Below are 17,211 nucleotides of genomic sequence, written 5' to 3'. Positions count from 1 at the left end.
AATATCTTAGATTATAGTCATGTACCTTTCATTTGCAATTAAAATAACTGTTTATTTTAACTGCCAGTCAGGTAGGTCGTTTTTAGACTAAAAGCACTTTAAAGAACAAATAGGTGTATTTGGTACTTTCTCACTGATACTTTACACACATTTTCTGCCCCTAAACTTGAGTGCACATTTGCTCGCACAGCTAGCTTCTGATTAGTATTAATGCATGGCCAAGGGAATTCAAGCCAGCTTGGCAACAAAGACCCCTGTGAACGAACGCTTTTCATAGTTGGCAGTTTAATATTTTTTTAAAGCAAGAGTGCCTTCCAGGACTATTTCCTTAAAATCAAAATGAAGAGTTTAATTCATCGGTTAACACTTCATAGCCACTAGAAGGCTTTTGCTGCTTCCTCCAATCATTATTTCACAAGACACAGCCAGGCATGCCCCCATTAGCTGCAGCATGAGGGAAAACCAGAGGAACTTGATTTTCCTATTGGGGTGGGATAGCCCAGGTGAGCAGGGAGTGGAGGCCAGCAGGCAGAACAGCATATCCACAGGGGCTGGAGAGAGTATATGGAGATCCAGACGGGGCCATGACAGCCTGGCCCATGTATCCTGACAGGCACATGGGCTGAGGCTCCAAGAGTGACTTATATAAGAAATTACAAGCAGATAGTCATCATGGGGAAAGCTCATTGTCATGAAGAGGGGCCTGACACCCGCTAGAGAGTCTGGGCTAAGACTCTAATTGGACACAGCCCTGGGCTAGAAGGACAGGTCTTTTCTAAACTAAAGATGGCCATCTCTGTTCCTCCATGAGTTGGACCAGCAAGAGCCCACCTGGTCCTTGCCTTCACACAACAGCCATGATCTGTCTATTCCTGGTCCCTCACCAGAGCCTGTGACCTGCGTCTAGTGACCTGTGTCTCCTTGCTTGTCCAACCCAGGTATCGGGCCAGGCTGACTGAAGCAGCCTCTTGCATACCTCATGTCCAATCCAGTGCCCAGCTCTAGACATCCGCCCTGTCCAGTCTGGTGCCCAGCTCTAGACTTCCTCCCTGCTGGAGAAAACCACAGCCGCCTTCTGACAAGGCCTCAACAAATTTCTATCATCTTCCTTTCACAGGGCATTTCTGCAGCTCAATGGGCCTATCATTCAGCTCCTGTCAAATAGGGTAGAAGAGCGTGGGCTCCCCGGGGGGCCCCGGCGCTGCCTCTGCTGCAGACAGCAGCCATATATCGTGTGGGCATGCGCGTGCGCATATGTGTATGTATATGCATGCGTGCAAAACCTACAGCTGTGTCATGGTTTACATGCATTCTCTCTTTTGACCTTGAGGTAGAGCAAATATTATTAGCCCCACTTAATAGATGAGGAAACTGAATTCTAGCAAATGTAAGCAGGTTCCTTTATCAAACATTGTGTTACGAGCTAGAAGAATAAAACATAGTCCAGAACTCCGCGGAGCTCACAGCCTCCTGTGCTCAAGGCTACACAGGTAATAATCATAATACCTCATCCTTTCAAAAATATCAATACATTGACTGAGTGTATATGGGAAAAGACAGACAGACTAACTGGTGTTTGTTGAGTGTTTGCTCTGTGCCCAGCACTGTGTTAACTACTTTATAAGTATTATCTCAATTCTCAACAAAACCCTATGGCAGGGGAGCTGATATCAGGAAACTGAGGCTTGGACAAGCTGGGTGACTTGCCCAAGAAAGCCTACACAGCTGGAGAGCTGCAGAGTAGGGATCTGCCCTTGACTCCTGAGCTAAGTTCCTCACCACAGAGCTAAATCGTCTCAGTCTTTCCATGCTAACTCCAAGCCAGGGCACTTTCTGCTGTCCCGTGTTGCCCCCACAGAACCCACCTCTCTCCCGAGAGCAGATGCTCCCACCACCTTCACCCAGCCATTTTCCAGGGCCAAGGACAGAGGCCGCTTCCATTCCAGATCTAAGACCCTGAACGCCTGCCTTCACCTGCTCCTGCTAGGAGCTCAGCTCCCTGAGGCAGCCTGACACCAGGTCCAAGCTGACTCCCTGGGCCCTGGGCCGTCCTCCCTGCTGTGGTTGCTCCACCTCTGGTGTGGAGTTTATTCTCTCTGCACCGTCTGTGACTAATCCTGTCCCACTGCCCTGCCCTCTGCATCTCACCACCCCTCAGTTGTCCCAACTTTACCCTCATGGTGGCACACCCTGCATGCCCCACTTACCATGGAAAGGGGCCGTGTATCAGCTCCTCGGTTGCTACTCCAACTCCGTCCTTCCTCAAGTTGAGACTTCCACACCCTCCCCTCAGCTAAGAATCTCACCTCTTGTTTACCTATGAGCAGACCAAGGTCTCGGCATCAATTTCCTAGTCACTGTCTTCTACCTTGTCCTGTCTTCTTACCCATCCTGGCTTCCTTTCCTCTTCTCTTGACTCCAGGCCTAACCCATCTGCTGGTACTTTACACGCTGTTCCCCTCCACCTCCTACACATCTTGTCTAGGTACCCTCCAAGTCCACTGCCCTCCTGGGTCTTTTCCTCTTGCCCGCAAACATGCACAGGCCCCAGAGCTTGGTGAAACCATCGCTTAACCCTGCATCCCCTGGCCAATATCCTAGGCCTTCCTGAGCCCTTCTTGTTCCCATGGAGTCATCTACACTATTGCCCACCCGCTATCTTATGCCCTCAATCTAGCTCCTCTTTCCTCCCTCTGTAAGGAAACAGCTTCCATGAAGGCCATGGTGGCTTCCCAACGGCCAAATTTATTTGCTTGTTCACCTTTTTGACCTCTGGAAAGCATTTAGCATTGCTGGCCACGCCTTTCTTTTTAACCCTTGCTTTCCTGATTTCTGTGCTTTCTTGACTCTGCTGTCTTAGGTGTCATTGGTGTGCAAGGAACAGAAACCTGCTCAAGTTAGTTCAGAAGAAGTATTAGGAATAATTCAGGGGAATTTCCATTCTTCTGCACTATTGTTTCAATTCTCTCACCACACAGCCACTAGACAATTGCTCTCCAAAACAGTACTTTGATATAATGGTACACCCTGTCCATAATCCTTCAGAGGCTCCCCATTTCCTACTAGATAAAATCTAAAGTCTTGGTTAACATGCCATATCTTCCACTGTCTTAGATGTCATGTACTTTCCAGTTTGCCTTCCACTCATTTCCACTATTGCCCAACACTCACCTCTGTACTGTCCAGCTAGTCTACCCTCTACTCCCTAAGCATATGTTTCTGTTCCCTGATCTGCTTCATAGCTCACATCATTTCTTTTGTAAATGCCTAACTCATATATCTATTAAAATCCACTCATATATCTATTAAAATCCTAAGCATCCTTCAAGTTCTAGATCAAATGTACATCCTTTATAAAGACTTTACCCCGGCAGAAGTGGTCACCTCTCCCTCCTCTGAAAGCCTGGGGTTGGGGACACTCCTTGTTTGCCACATTAGGCTGGAGGGTCTATATGCTGAGAATTACATCTTATGCTGTGCAGTGTGCCCACTGGAAATAAGACCCTGGAGTGTGGAGTGAACTCAGTGCAGAATGATTGGCTTAACTTTTTAACTCTTAAAGAAGACTAAGTATCCATGGGCTATTTGCCCCACTATTCTGCTCCGGATTTGACCCACCTCTCCAAACAAAAGAGAGACAGATACAAAGACCAATGACTTTTCAGCTAAAGCTTCTAGGTAGTGATAGCATGAAGGAAGAAAGTTTGGACAGAGATTTGAAGTATTTTGTGACCACGCAGTTAAGTGATTTGCCTGAGTCCATGGAGAGCTGATCACAGACTTGGGCCAGGGCTCACCTTGTGTCCCCTCATGCCCCATACTGGGCTTGTCATTGCCAACTCTCAGTGCCCTCTTGCCTCCCCACAGCCAGTTATGCTGCCCAGAACAAAGGCTTCAGGAGCAGGCAGGAGGCCAAGAGCCAGACCCATTTCAAGAACATAGTGACTCAAACAGTTGTTCCACTTTCTGTGTTTACCTCTTTCTGGGACTTCTGGGGAGAAATGAGAGGACCTTGAGATGGACCTTGAGGACACAGGGACTCGGTGGTGCCAGGGAGTCATCGCTTTCCATCAGTAGGCCCTGGCAAGTCTGTCTCCAGAATGTGCAGATCCAGATGAATGACTGTCTGTCTAGAGACACATTCCTCATCCTTTCTGGCACTTCTCTTCCTGAAAATATGTGGCTCCCAGGATGCTGCTCTCACTAGCTTTGGTACTAATTGAAGGCTGTCAATCCTAGGCGGGCTCCCAGCTCCCAGCTCCCAGCTCTGAGGATGGACATGTGACCCCACCTGGGCTGATCACAGCCCTTCCCTGGAGTTTCTCCCACTGGAACTGAGGACAGAACGCATCTCCACTCTGTGCTGAAGCTGAGGTGTTACCACAGGTCAAGCCTTGTGAAGCGGGATGGAGCGAGAGAATGAGGCCAACAGACAGATAAAGGGAGGAAGGGAGAAAGGGAAGTGAGGTCCTGACAACCTTCTGGTCAGGACCCTGGTTCCAGTTGCCCTGAAGCCTACCTGTACCCGTGATGTTCTGGTGGTTTGGACATACGAGCCAATAAATTCAACAAGGGCAGGTGGAGTTCTTCCCACCTGCAACCAAAGAATCCTGATTGGCACAGCCTCCACCTGTCACCTGAATTTCTCCTCTGATAGTTTATGGAATTCCTGCCTCCTTGTCTTGCTCTTGTCTTGAGATTAACATGTACTGAGGAATGGAGTCATGACCTTTATCATCATCATCAACAACAACATCAACAAACAAGACTGAGCACCTGTCTTTTCCTGGCATTGTACTGGGTATGGTGGGGAATAGAACTGCAAAGGGTAGTCTCTTCCTTCTGGGTGCTTCTATGCTCATCAAAATGTAAGAAATTCCAAGAGCACAGAGCTCATGCTGAGCACAGATTTCTTTTAGCACAAGGTGTAAATCAATCCGTCTGCATGGAGTTTTTACAAACAGACACTCATCACTGCAGATTATTCTGACCTTTTGGTGCCAAACATTCCTTTCTTGAAAAACTATCCACTCTTTAGGACAAAAGGTTTTTATTCTTCATCTCAGTTACCTCCTTCTTTGCCCTCTAATTGTGGGGTCTTCTCCATCCTGGTTAGCTCCTAATCAGGATCAAATTTGTTTGTTTGTTTGTTTTCTGGGATGGATGCCCTTTCTAGACTTTTCCAATTTACTCCCCTTTAAAATCCTCAGCCCCAGAGTTATCAACACACCTGGAACCTTCCCATTAACAAAATCTCCATTCCTTTAAACTAAGCCCTGGCCTCAGGACATATCCTATCCCAGGATAGTCTGTGAATCTCCTGTCTGAATGCTTTCCCATATGTGTTCTGGTCCTGTTTAACTTCAATGGCTTTCATTGAATTAAATATGTAAGCAAAAAAAAAAAAGAGCATGACACACATCTCCAAAGAAATCACTTATGTTAAAGGTTGTACATTCAAAGTGGGAAACAGTCATGGCTAGGAAGGAATGAAGACCTGAGAATGAGGCGGGAGAAAACAGGTTTCTGCAATCTTGTATTTCTCATTGTCCTCCTACTCTCAGGCTCTGCACAGATCCTCAGATATTCTGAGACGCAAGTATCAACTCAACAGATCCAGGCGTCCCCCAGGGAGACCTGTCAACTGTAAATTCAAATGGCTATTCTAGAGAATTTCACTGATTTATGAACAATACTTGGAAAATTCCTTTTCCCCTTGGGTCTCAAATCATAGGTCATCGTTATCTACTTTCTTTCCCAAACATTTATTTTAAATGTATCATTTTTCACAATTCTGTGGGTCAGAAATTTGGGCAAATTCAGCTGGGTGGTTCTGTTCCATGTGACATCCGCTGATGTCACTCACTCAGCTGTTGGCTGGGCAGGGGTGGAAGGCCCACGACATCAGTCACATATCTGGTGCCTCTGGGCTCTTTCCATGGCCTCTCTGTGGGGCTAGATTGGGCTGCCTTAGAGCATGGTGGTCTCAAGGTATGAAATTTCTATTATGGTGACTGGCTTTTACCAGACACATAGTAGCCCTCTTAAAGGCTAGGCCCAGAACTGGCCCAACATCACTTCCACCATATGCTGCTAATTGAAGCAAGCCCAGATTCAAGGGGAGGCAAATAGATTCCACCTCCTTTCGGGTGAAGTAACGTGTGCGCACAGAGAGGGAAGAAGGTGGCGGCCATCTGTGGAGATCATCTACGACACCCTAGGATCACATCATTCATTGAGAGGGAGGGAACGCGCTCTTGCTCACTTCCAAGCCTTAGATAAACCCCATCTAGAGAACACTGTTCTCACCTTAGGCAACTTTTCTGTCTCTTTTTTCTCTTCAGACTATTTTGCCTCACAGTCTCCATCCTAAGACCTAATATCTTCCTTGAATTCAACCTATACTCTCCCTGAAATACTTGTGTCAGAAAACTGCCTGGCCGGGCGTGGCTCAGCCATTGAGTGTCAACCTAGGATCCAGGTGATCAGGGTTCGATTCCCTGTCAGGGCACATGCCTGGGTTGCAGGCTCGATCTCCAGTCGGGGGTGTGCAGAAGGCAGCCGATCAATGACTCTCTCATCACTGATGTTTCTATCTCTCTCTCTCCCTCTCCTTTCCTCTCTCTGAAATCAATAAAGATTTTAAAGAAGGAAAAAAAAAAGAAAGCTGTGTGTTTCCAAGTGCTGACTCCAAAGTAGTTTTCACTAAAGCTTATTCTTATTTTGTGTTCTGTTCTGATAATGATCACTTAGGACTTTTAATAGAGCCCTAATATAAGGCTAACAACCCTTTAAGTCAGAGATAGGAAATATTTTTCTGCAAAGAGTCAAATGGTAAACATTTTTAACTCTTGGGCCATACAGTCTATCACAACTACTCTATTGTATAGCAGAAGCAGCCACATGTAAATGAATTGAGCATGTCTATGTTCCAATAAAACTTTATTTACAAAAATAGGCAGCAGGCCAGATTTGGTCCAAAGGCCATCCTTTCGCTGATCCCTGCCCTAGGCTAAGGGATAAGTTTGTCTTTCAGTTTATTTTGTCTAATGATTAGCTGTTTGACTTTCAGAAAGTCACTTTTTCTGAAACTCACTTTCATCAGCTGTTAAAGAAGGGTATGTAAGTGGCCAAGAATAAGATGCCCCTATGCCGTTAGAGGAAATGCTGATGGTCACGAGATGGGTTGTTTCTCTATGATAGTGCCTTGTGGTCTCTTTGCCATTTCCCTGACTTTGCAGCTTCCCAGGGGTCTCTCTGTTTGCCTCTACAGGTCTGCATATCCCCTTTTCCGAGTCTCTGTTTCTATATGAGCCAGCCTGTGTTTATGCATGTGTTTTTCTCTCTGTGCTCCGGGTTTCGCTCAGATTCTATTTTTATTTATTCTTGTGTGTCTCTATCTTGCATTCTTTGTGTAAACATACATCTGTCTCTTCTTTCTGCCCTACCTCTCTCCCCTGACAATAATGTTGAATACCTATATATTTTTCATTGTTTTCCTTTTTAAATGAAAAAAGGTTTGTATTCTTAATTTTTAAAATAGCATATTTTACATATCTTTCAAATGTAAAAAAAATTTATTTATGTGCAATGAGTTATCATCTGTAAATGACTTAGCACAGTATCTCGTCTGTAGTAGGTACCCAATAATTATTACATCCTATTATCTGGGTTCTCTTTATGTAACTGCCGAAGAGATTATTTTTTCACATGGGTCAATGATTCTGAACAGAAAAAAAAAGGTTGATTCTCTGTATCTATAACATTTTGGTATTCTCTCTCACTCTTATCCAGAACACCAGCTTTTGTCTTCCTCTGTCATTACTATTTATATATCTGTATCTTTTGGGAATTAATAAAAGTAGAGGGCCAAAGACCAATCAAGAAACTGGTGGCTCGGTCAACCTTTGGCTCAGCCTCCCAGAAAGGAACTGGTACCTTCCACAGGCTGTGTCTCTTTAGCTCACTCTACAAGTATTTATTGGGCCCTCGGCATGCACGAGGTGATGGGGAGACTGCAGTGAACAAAGCAGACACCGTCCTGTCCTCGTGAAGCTTATGGTTTGCTGGGAGAAATGGCCAAGAAGTAAGTAACCAAACAAGAGTGGGAGAGTGGATACCCAGGAGGGGAAGATTTCTCCGATGATTTTGAAGGTGAGGCCTAAAGCATGAGAGGCCAGAGGGAGGTGAAGAGCGTGTCCTAGGCAGAGGGAGCAGTCCTGTGAGAGGCCGGGTCTGGGACCACGCCTGCCAGAATGCTGGGACCCGTGTGGCTGGAGGAGGAGGTCAGCAAAGCGGGCAGCAGACCGAGCTGGGCTCCCGGTTCCAGGCGTGATAAGGGGTCTGGGTTCCATTGCAACATAATGGGGAGCCACCAAAGGGTTTAAGGCAGGAGAATGGCCGGTCAGATCTGTGTGTTAAAAAGATGATTGTGGCTATGATATGGGGGCATTAGATTGATGGGGGCAAGTGAGGAAAGAGAGGAAGGAGGCCCTCTGGAGATGGTGGCAGTGGGGGAGGAAAGAAGCGAAAGGACTTGAAATATTTTAAGAGGTAGAAATGACAGGATTGGCGGCTGCATTAGATGCGAAGACGAGGGGGTGGGAAAACCAAGACGGGCGCCAGCTTTCTGGTTTTAGTACTTGGGTGCCCACTGCAGGGCAGGGGAATGAGCGATCAATAGTTCCATCAGCGATGACTGCGGGTGCAAGGAGAGATGTCAGGTAGGCAGTCAGATATATGAGTCTGAGGTTGGACGGGGGATTTGGGTAAGAGATATAAATTTGGGAGTTGTCAGTCTTGGGAATGAATATTATCCCCTGGTGAAGGGGGACAGAGAGGAGAAGGTGGCCCAGGACCAAGCCCGGGGACTCCAACATTAAGAGGGCAGAGAGGAGGAAGAACCTGCAAAAGGGGAGAGGGGGGAGCAGGGAGAGAAGGCAACCCAGAGGCCGATGGCAGCCTCGGGGCCAAGGGAGCAGGTTTTAAGAGGGAGGTAGTGCGGTGGAGGCCGAGGGAGACTGGAAAGGTGTCCTTGGATGTGGCCACACGAAAGCCACCAGCAGTAACAAGAGCGGCTCGGCTGGAATTGGGGGAAGGAAGCGGCGGATTGGGGTGGGTAAATGGGTGATGAGAAAGTGGAGACAGCTTGTGAAGACAACTCTGAGAATTTTAGTTATAAAGGGAAATAAACAAAGACACCCGCAGAGGACGCATGTTCGGGTGGGACGTTTTAGGAAGAGGAGTACTAGAGTGCGTTTGAAAACTCTCAAAATGATCGCTGGGGAGTGAGAGAGCATGCCTCACTGGTTTGTGGGTTTCTAATAATGAGAACATACAGTTGTGTAACTCTTCACAGCTTACCAAGCACTGTCACACCCTCTCTCTCATCCTCACAGCCATCCTGTGAGTTACGTAACAGTAGATGTAGTAGACAAGGAAACTGAAACTTGGAGAAATTAAGTGACAAGCTCAAGGTTAGCACCAGAAAGTGGCAGGGCCAGGAGCCCACGCCCAGGCTGCCCTGGGCCCAACCCCCAGGCCCCTCCCTGCCCACAGCAGTCCTGTCCCAGTGGACTGGCACCAACATTGGATGGCGCTCACACAAGTATGGGCTGTGCCATGCTCGTGTCTCTCAAGCAGACTTTCCAATCGCCACCAAACCAATCACTTCGCCCGCTGGCCCAGGCTCAGAGATTATGAAGTCACATCTGCTTTTTAAGAACATGGGCCCTCTCCCAGTGCCTAACCCCATTTCACTGAGCTCCAAAGCCTCCTGAACTCCTTAGAAGTGCCCCACAACCTCTGGCAGGTGTCAGAGAGAGGAAGCATGAAATCTCACGTACCTACATCCAGCTGCCCAGGTCTGTCCGTGTGGGAACTGACATCCCTTTTGTGGCCTTCCGATTTAGTCCAACTCTCTTGTTTTGTAGAAGAGAAACCCAGAACATGGGTTTCTGAACAGCCAAGGTTACAAAACTAATAGGCAACATGGAAAGAGCACAGTATTTAGACCCTGGAGACAGTTGGAGGCCCAGCACTGCCACGTACGAGCTGTGTAACCTTGAACAGCTCACTTTGCCTCTCTGATCCTGTTTCTTATTCTAGAAAAATTGCTTCCTACCTTCTTTCTGGGACTGTGTGAGTTTAGGTGAGACAATGCTTGTGAAAGTGCTTTTAATAAGGCCCAGCACCTGAGGACTACAGTGTCTTGTGAGGAGCAGTAGGGACGGTGGTAAAGAGAAGACCCGGAGGCTAGGACTAGTGTTTAGCTCCCAGAAGGCACTTTTTGTCCCTGGGGGCTGGAGCCAGCTGCTGACAGTGCTGGAACCCAAGTGTTCAGACTCTCTTGCTTAGATGCGTCCCTTAGGTCATGCTGTGTCCTCAACACAGCCCTCAGACACTCTTTGTTGAGACATTTAAGGCTCAACCTTCCATCACCAGGTGCTGACTCAGCCCCCAGTGAGCTCTGTCTCCCTTTTCACACACTGTGGGTGCCAGAAGGCGCCCAGCCAGTTGCTCAGCATCCCCCAAACTTCACAGGCTTTGCACTTGGTGACGAAGGAGAGGGCCAAGTTGGATCTCTTTCAGGAAAGCAAGAAATCATTTCTCTCAGAGACCTTCTAGAGTTCTCCCCACTCTCCCCAAATTGTTCTCTGCCCAGGACCATCCAGAGGCTGGTAGCTGAACTCAGGATGCTCACACTCAGGTTAAAACAAAGGCAGAGGCCAGGGACTAATGGATGGGGGTTGTCTGGGTTCCTTTGGAACCAGGAGTGGGAGGAGGCCTTCAGACATCCATAGCTGTGCTGTCTAGGGGGTGACCTTGGGCACTCCGCTTTCTTCATGATGAGAAATCTACCCAAGCCCCTATGACTTGGATATAAGCTCATTTAATCATTCAACAAATATTTATTGAGCACCTATTGTGTGCCAGGCACTGTTATAGGCTCTGGGGAACAAAACAGACAGAATGTTCTGCCCTCGTGGAGCTGACATTCTAGTAGGATCAGACAGAGAAGGAGCAGATAACCAAGAAGATACAGTTCGTCAGCTGGTGGTAACAGCCATGGGGGAAGAGAGCAGCGGGGAAGAATGAGTGAAGGAGTGCAGGGTGGTGGTGGCTGCAAGTTTCTGGACTGTGGGCAGGAAAGCCTCGGAGAAGGAACAACGGAGCCAGGGCCCGAAGGAGGTGAAGGAGGGAGACAGCCATGTGGACACCTGGAGGAAAAGCATCCTGGGCAGAGGGAGCAGCAAGTGCAAAGTCCCTGAGGCAAGACCATGCCTGGGGCCATGTGGCTACAGGAGAATGAAACCAGAGAGATGAGGACTGATGAGCACTTTAACCATTTGGTTTTGACTTTCATAGAAAAAGAAATCCAGCAGGTCTGCCTAATGACTTTCGATGTGTTTATAATCTCCTGTCTGAGATGCAAATTTCATATTTACTGCTTAAATGCTGGGACTTCTGTCAGGAGAGAGTCATCCCAAACCGCAGCCACAGAGCCTCTGCTCCTCCTCAGCTCATTCACACAAGGGCTCTTAGGATAGCAGAAAGGGCCTGAGTTTGAGTTCCAGCATCTGATACTTACTAGCTGTGTTACCTTGGGAAGGGCAGTGAACCTCTCTGAGCCTTAGTTTCCCTGGTGAAACTTATCAGTTGCTCCATCTATAAAACAGGTTGATTATGCAGCCTTCCTCACCTCCCTTGCCTAATTGTTGTTAGATTTAAATGAATGAGATCATAAATATGACAGTGTCTTTTACATTGAAATGGTCAAGGCAAATGTCTGGGAGGTTCTTGTTTCTTCAGTGTAGCCTGTGGTAAGGGGCTTGTCACAGGCTTCCCACTCCCCTCCACTACCCTGCTCCTTATGTTGTGTCCCATGTGGGCTCAGTTGACTCTCACTGTGCCTGGGCCCATGTCTGATTCAGGGACACTCATTTAACACCCAGGGACCCCCTAGGCAAGGCTGCTGAGGGTGCCTCAGGAATGCTGTGAGGCTGAACTGCCCCACATTGAGCTCTCCTGGAAGACTCTGGGCCCATTGCCGGCCGGGTGGAACCACATGGCCCAGATGCTCCTCCCCAATGTCCCCTTCCCCTTCCCCTCCAGGTACAACGGCCCCAACCTGGTTCTGAAGTACGACCGGGCCCAGAAGCGGCTGGTGAACATTGCAGTGGACAAGCGCAGCTCCCCCTACTATGCGCTGCGGGACCGGCAGGGCAACGCCATCGGGGTGACAGCCTGTGATATCGATGGGGATGGCCGTGAGGAGATCTACTTCCTCAACACCAATAATGCCTTCTCAGGTAAGGGTCTTGGGGCCTCTTCCTGCTTCCCACTTTCTTCCTCCCAGCACCAACTGGGGGCAGGGCCTTGGGGACCCTGGCCTTCCTCAGGCCACTGTCACGTGCTCCCTCAGGCATAGCCCCCTGTTGCCCCCAGAACCTTGCTCTGTCCCAGCAGGAGGACCCCTTCTTTTCTTGTACATGAAGCTTGTCATCTTCTGGCCACTGGGCCTGGAGATGGAGGGCCTTGAGCAGAGGCTCGGTCCTCACCTTCGGGCTGTGCCTCCCATTAGGAGCAGCCCCCAGTCCTCCTAGCCCCTCCTTTTCTCTCCCTCCCCACCCCACGTGCCCACACTGCTCCTGCCTGCCTCAGCCACGCAGCACTTCTCACCCAGGTGGCCACCATAGCCAGCTAAAGGTCCTCTGTAGTTGCCCTCCATGCTGTTTCAAGGGCGCTTTTCTAAATGCTTTGAAGTCCTTCGATGGCCCCCACAGCTTTCAGCTGAGCTCATTTACTCACCTGCCAAGCACCTACCCAATGCCAGACTAGAGGTGCTGGGTGATGGGGGTACAACTTGGAGGAAGGCAGACCTTGAATTCGTGGAGCCTTTTCTAGTCCAGAGCGTCCATCTGAGTCACCTGGGGGTCTCATGTAAATGTGGACTCTGACTCAGCAGGTCTGGGTGGGGCCCGAGATCCTGCATCACTTACACACGCTTGGGCTATGATGATGCTGCCGATCCAAGGACCACACTTTGAGTAGCAACGTCCTCTACACTAAGGAATGAAAGAAATAAGTTGATGCCCAGAAAGCTAAATAATAGTAACAGTAATGGTGACAGTATTTAAATAGCACCTACTGTGTGCCAGGCCCTGATCTAAGCACTTTATAATAACTATCTCATTTAAGCCTCACAGTAGCTCGATTGGGTAGGTACTGGTGTATCTCACTTTATAGTTGAGGAAACTGAGGCACAAAGAGATCACATGACTTGCCCAAGGCCACACAACTTGCAAGTACCAGGACTCAAACCCAGGGGTTTGACTCCAGCTTCATCCTTTTAACCAAGACACTCTATGACCTTGCTCAATCCTGTGTCATCGGGGCTGAGCGGAGAGCCTGGCTCATATTGGGCGCTCAGCGTTTCTTGAGTTAGGGGGCTGTGTTCTTGGGGCTGCAGGTGGTTCCCAGCTCCTAACTCTCACATTCTCTCAGGTCCACTAGAATGAAGTCTCCCATGGGGCTATCACATCTTCAGGGAAATCCCAGGCCAGGACACTCTCCTGAAGGATGCAGGACCTCATGTCCCTGTAAGGCCCGCGTGGATGTGCACTGGATTCTTTCAGATGGCAACAGGCTCTTGGGTTGGTCTGAATGACACCTGTGCTTCATACCTGTGTATTTACTGTCCTAACCTCCTAGGGCCAGGTGATTGCCTGGCTATGGGGACCACCTTCCCTTCCTCTCCCCCTCACACACACACTGGCTGTCCCCAGGGCCCATAATGAGGCCCCTACTAGTTGTTGAGCCCAAGCCAGGATCCAGACCCTAGACTGCCCCTCATGGTGAGTCCTGCCAGATGCATGAATGAGAGAGGACGAGGTTAGGGAAGATGCCAGGGGCCGGGGCGGGCAGGGCTGGCTGGCTGGCAGCCAGCCCTGTGCAGCCAAGAAACAATGAGCCACAGCCCCTCGTAGTGTTTTATGGGTTTTCATCTCATCTTGCCACCAAGTGAGGCCTGAGAGATAGTAATTATCCCTACACAAATATCAGGGCATGATTACCCAGCTGGATTTACTGCCCTCTCTCCAACCAAGCCAAGATTGGATTAGGACACAATTAATTGATGGGCTGATCAACCCTTTAATGTGGGGCAAGGTCAGGAGGGAAACAGCAGCAAGGGATGGTTGAGGAAGGGGTGAGTCTCCAGGGTGATGTTAGAGGACAGGGAAACAGAAACAGGGAGAACTGTGGAAGGGTGGTGTTCAACATGGGCTCTGCAGGCAGGATGCCAGAGGAAGGGACGCTCTCCTCCTTGCTCACTGAGCACAGAGCACCTGGGATGGGACCTGTCAGGTGTCTCTGAAGCAGCAGCCCCTCCCACTTTCTTAGAGTCTTCCATGGTGAGTCCTAGAGCAGTGGCGCTCAGCCAGGGTTGCACGTTAGAATCTCCTGGGGAGCTTTTAACACTCCCAGTTCCCACCGTGCACCCCAGTCCAGCCCAATTCGAACCCCTGGGGATGGGACTCAGTTATCAGATCTCCAGGTAATTCCCATGTGCAGTCGAGATGGGGGCCACTACCCCAGAGTCATGTTAGGTTCATGCTCAGCCTAACCATAGCCCTTTCATTCACTAATGTGTTCATTCATTGGACAAATATTTACTGAGCACCTACTGTGTGCCAGGCACTATTCTAGACACTGAGGATGCCCCAGTGAATGAAACAGAAGAATCCTGCCCTCATGAAGTTTACACTCTATCCCCAACATGGCCTTATATTTCTCTAAGTATCTGATTCCCCTCTCCCAGCCCTGTGGACGCTAAGCTCCTTGAGGGCAAAATCCCTATGTTAGTCATTTTGTGCATCCCTCTGGCCCAGCCAGACCTTGAGCACCCTAATAGCACAGTTAAAACTTGATAAATAAATCCAGGAAGAAGAGACAAGACACGAGCTATTAGGCCTGAGAGGTTTGCCAAAAGAGGGCAGAAAAGAGGAGTCAGGTAAGATGGAACCCCCAGAAGGCCCTGGGTTTGAGGGCACAAGTGTTCCCTCAGAGAGGCTGGAGCTGGGCTCCCAGGGCTGGGGTAAGGATGGTGGTGCCCTGCAGCCTCAGCCCCAGGCGTACGCCTCCCAGTGACCTTCTGTGGGTTTGAGGGATGTCTGTGGGTTTGAGTTAATTTTTCAGTTGAGTGATTCAATTGATTCATCGACAGTGGGCGGGGTGTGGAGCAGGGACACTTGTGCTGTGTCAGCACTTCCCTGGGTCCAGCTGGCATGACACTCAGCCATTGCCACCCTACCCACTGTGGGGAACCTGAGATCCCCAGCCAGCCCCTACCTGCCCGTGGCATGCAACTGAGGGCTCCTTTAGCCTGTGCCAGAGCATTGGACCGACCTGTGGAAGGACAGTCCCTGTCCTTTCCCTCAGCCAGCCTTTGGGGGGTCAGCACTGGAGTCCCTAGAAGAGGACTGAGACCCCGAATCCTGGCAGTGTCCTGTGGGGGTCAGTTGGTACAACCTGGAATCTTCCCTTTACTTACTAGGTACTTTGGACAAGATATTTGACCTCTTTCAGTCTCAACCCTTTCATCTGTACAATAGGAAAAATCATATCAACTTCATAAGCTCACCTGCAGTAGTAGCTCCATAGACTCTCTCCAAAGTCTTTGCCATTGCCTATAACACCCTCCTGATGTGAGCCAGGTTGCCTTTCTGACCTTGTTTTCTCCATTCTTCTTCTTGCTCGCTGCATTCCCACCTGAGGCTTTCATACACGCTGTTCCCTCTACCTGAAATTCTTTTCCCACCACTGTTCTCAGGGCTCACTCCTTACTTCATTCAGGCCCCTCCTCAGATGAGTGCTTCCTGAGCACCTTAAAATCATACCCCTGTCACTCCTTGTGCCCTTAACTTGCTTTATTTCTCTTCATAGCATTTACCATTGTCTGAAAGTATGTTATGTATTTGTTTGTGTTTCATCTCTGCTACTTTTCTACTAAACCCCATGGGGATGGAAACTGTCATGTTTGCTGCTGTATCTCCAGGACCAAAGTTCTTATGTCACTTAGTAAACATTTAATTCATATATTTAAATGAACAACGGAAATAATAAATGAAAAGCACTTGTAGTGTCTAGACTTAATAAATGCTTTCTAAGCAATAGTTATAATTCTGCAGCATGAAGAAAGCCAGAGCCTGGACAGAGGGACCATAGGCCTTCTTCCTGGCCCATGGGAGAGAGACTGTAGAAGCAGAAAGAGAAAAGGACCATAGTGTAAACAACACGCCACCCAGATTATGGTTCCAGGTGGGCATGGGTCAGGGTTAAGAGTCGGAAAGATGAGAGGGAGGGAACAGAGGAAGATTGACCACAATCCCAAGAAGGTCTGTGGCAGAAAACCAGCTTATGGCTTAACTGACCTGGAAAAATGCAAACCAGTTTGTTTCAGGCAATTTTACTTGGTAAAAAACACAGAGAAGAGTGTGCAGGACAACGTAGGACAAGAGGCTGGTCGCAGGACCTCCTACAGTTCCCAGTCAGAGCCCATCCTCCAGGAATCCTGAACTGGCTACCTAGCTGCTGCCCTGCATGGTCCTGAGCTCTCCTGCCCACATAATCCGGAGTGCGGGAGTTGGATGAGGCTGTGTGAGCCGAGCCCCACCACTTACCTTATTCATTTTCACTCATTCCATTCAGGAGAGTGAGCACTGCCAATCTGCTATCTCCAATCTATACAAATAGCAGCATGCTCTACTCACAGTGCTGCCCCTTACTTTTCTCATTTAAAAATACATTTTGGATATTATTTCACGGTATCACACAAAGAGCTTTCTCATTTTTATGGCTGTATAGTACTCCATTGTATAGATTTGTCACCCATTGAATTGGTCCTCTATTGATGAACACTTAGATTCCTTGCAATCTTTTGCCCTTACAAACAGTGCCACCAAATCAATGTTTGTTTAACATGTCATTTTCCACAATTGCAGGTGTTTCTCTGTAAGTCCATAGAAATGGAACTGCTGCATCAAAGGAATATACATATGCTGTTTTGATGGTCATTGCCAAATTGTGCTTCAAAGGGACATTCCTAATTACAGTCCCATCAGCCCTGACACAAGTGAACATTTCCCAACGTGTCTCACCAACACAATGTGTCATCATTTAAAAAAATATTTGCCAATCCAATAGCAAATA

General features: G+C 48.5%; 1 protein-coding gene across 1 annotated transcript in view; it reads left to right on the top strand.

The window, feature by feature from the left end:
* CRTAC1 (cartilage acidic protein 1) overlaps positions 1-17,211 on the top strand; it is a 129,175-nt gene that overhangs the window by 66,662 nt on the left and 45,302 nt on the right. Inside the window, exon 3 of the mRNA XM_087824491.1 lies at positions 12,115-12,311. Coding sequence (XP_087680617.1) covers positions 12,115-12,311 — 197 coding nt within the window. The remainder of the gene's footprint in view (positions 1-12,114; positions 12,312-17,211) is intronic.

This window comes from Miniopterus natalensis, chromosome 14, assembly GCF_054644295.1.
Source record: "Miniopterus natalensis isolate mMinNat1 chromosome 14, mMinNat1.hap1, whole genome shotgun sequence".
Taxonomy (NCBI): Eukaryota; Metazoa; Chordata; class Mammalia; order Chiroptera; family Miniopteridae; genus Miniopterus; species Miniopterus natalensis.
This window is presented reverse-complemented; position numbering and strand designations above follow the sequence as displayed.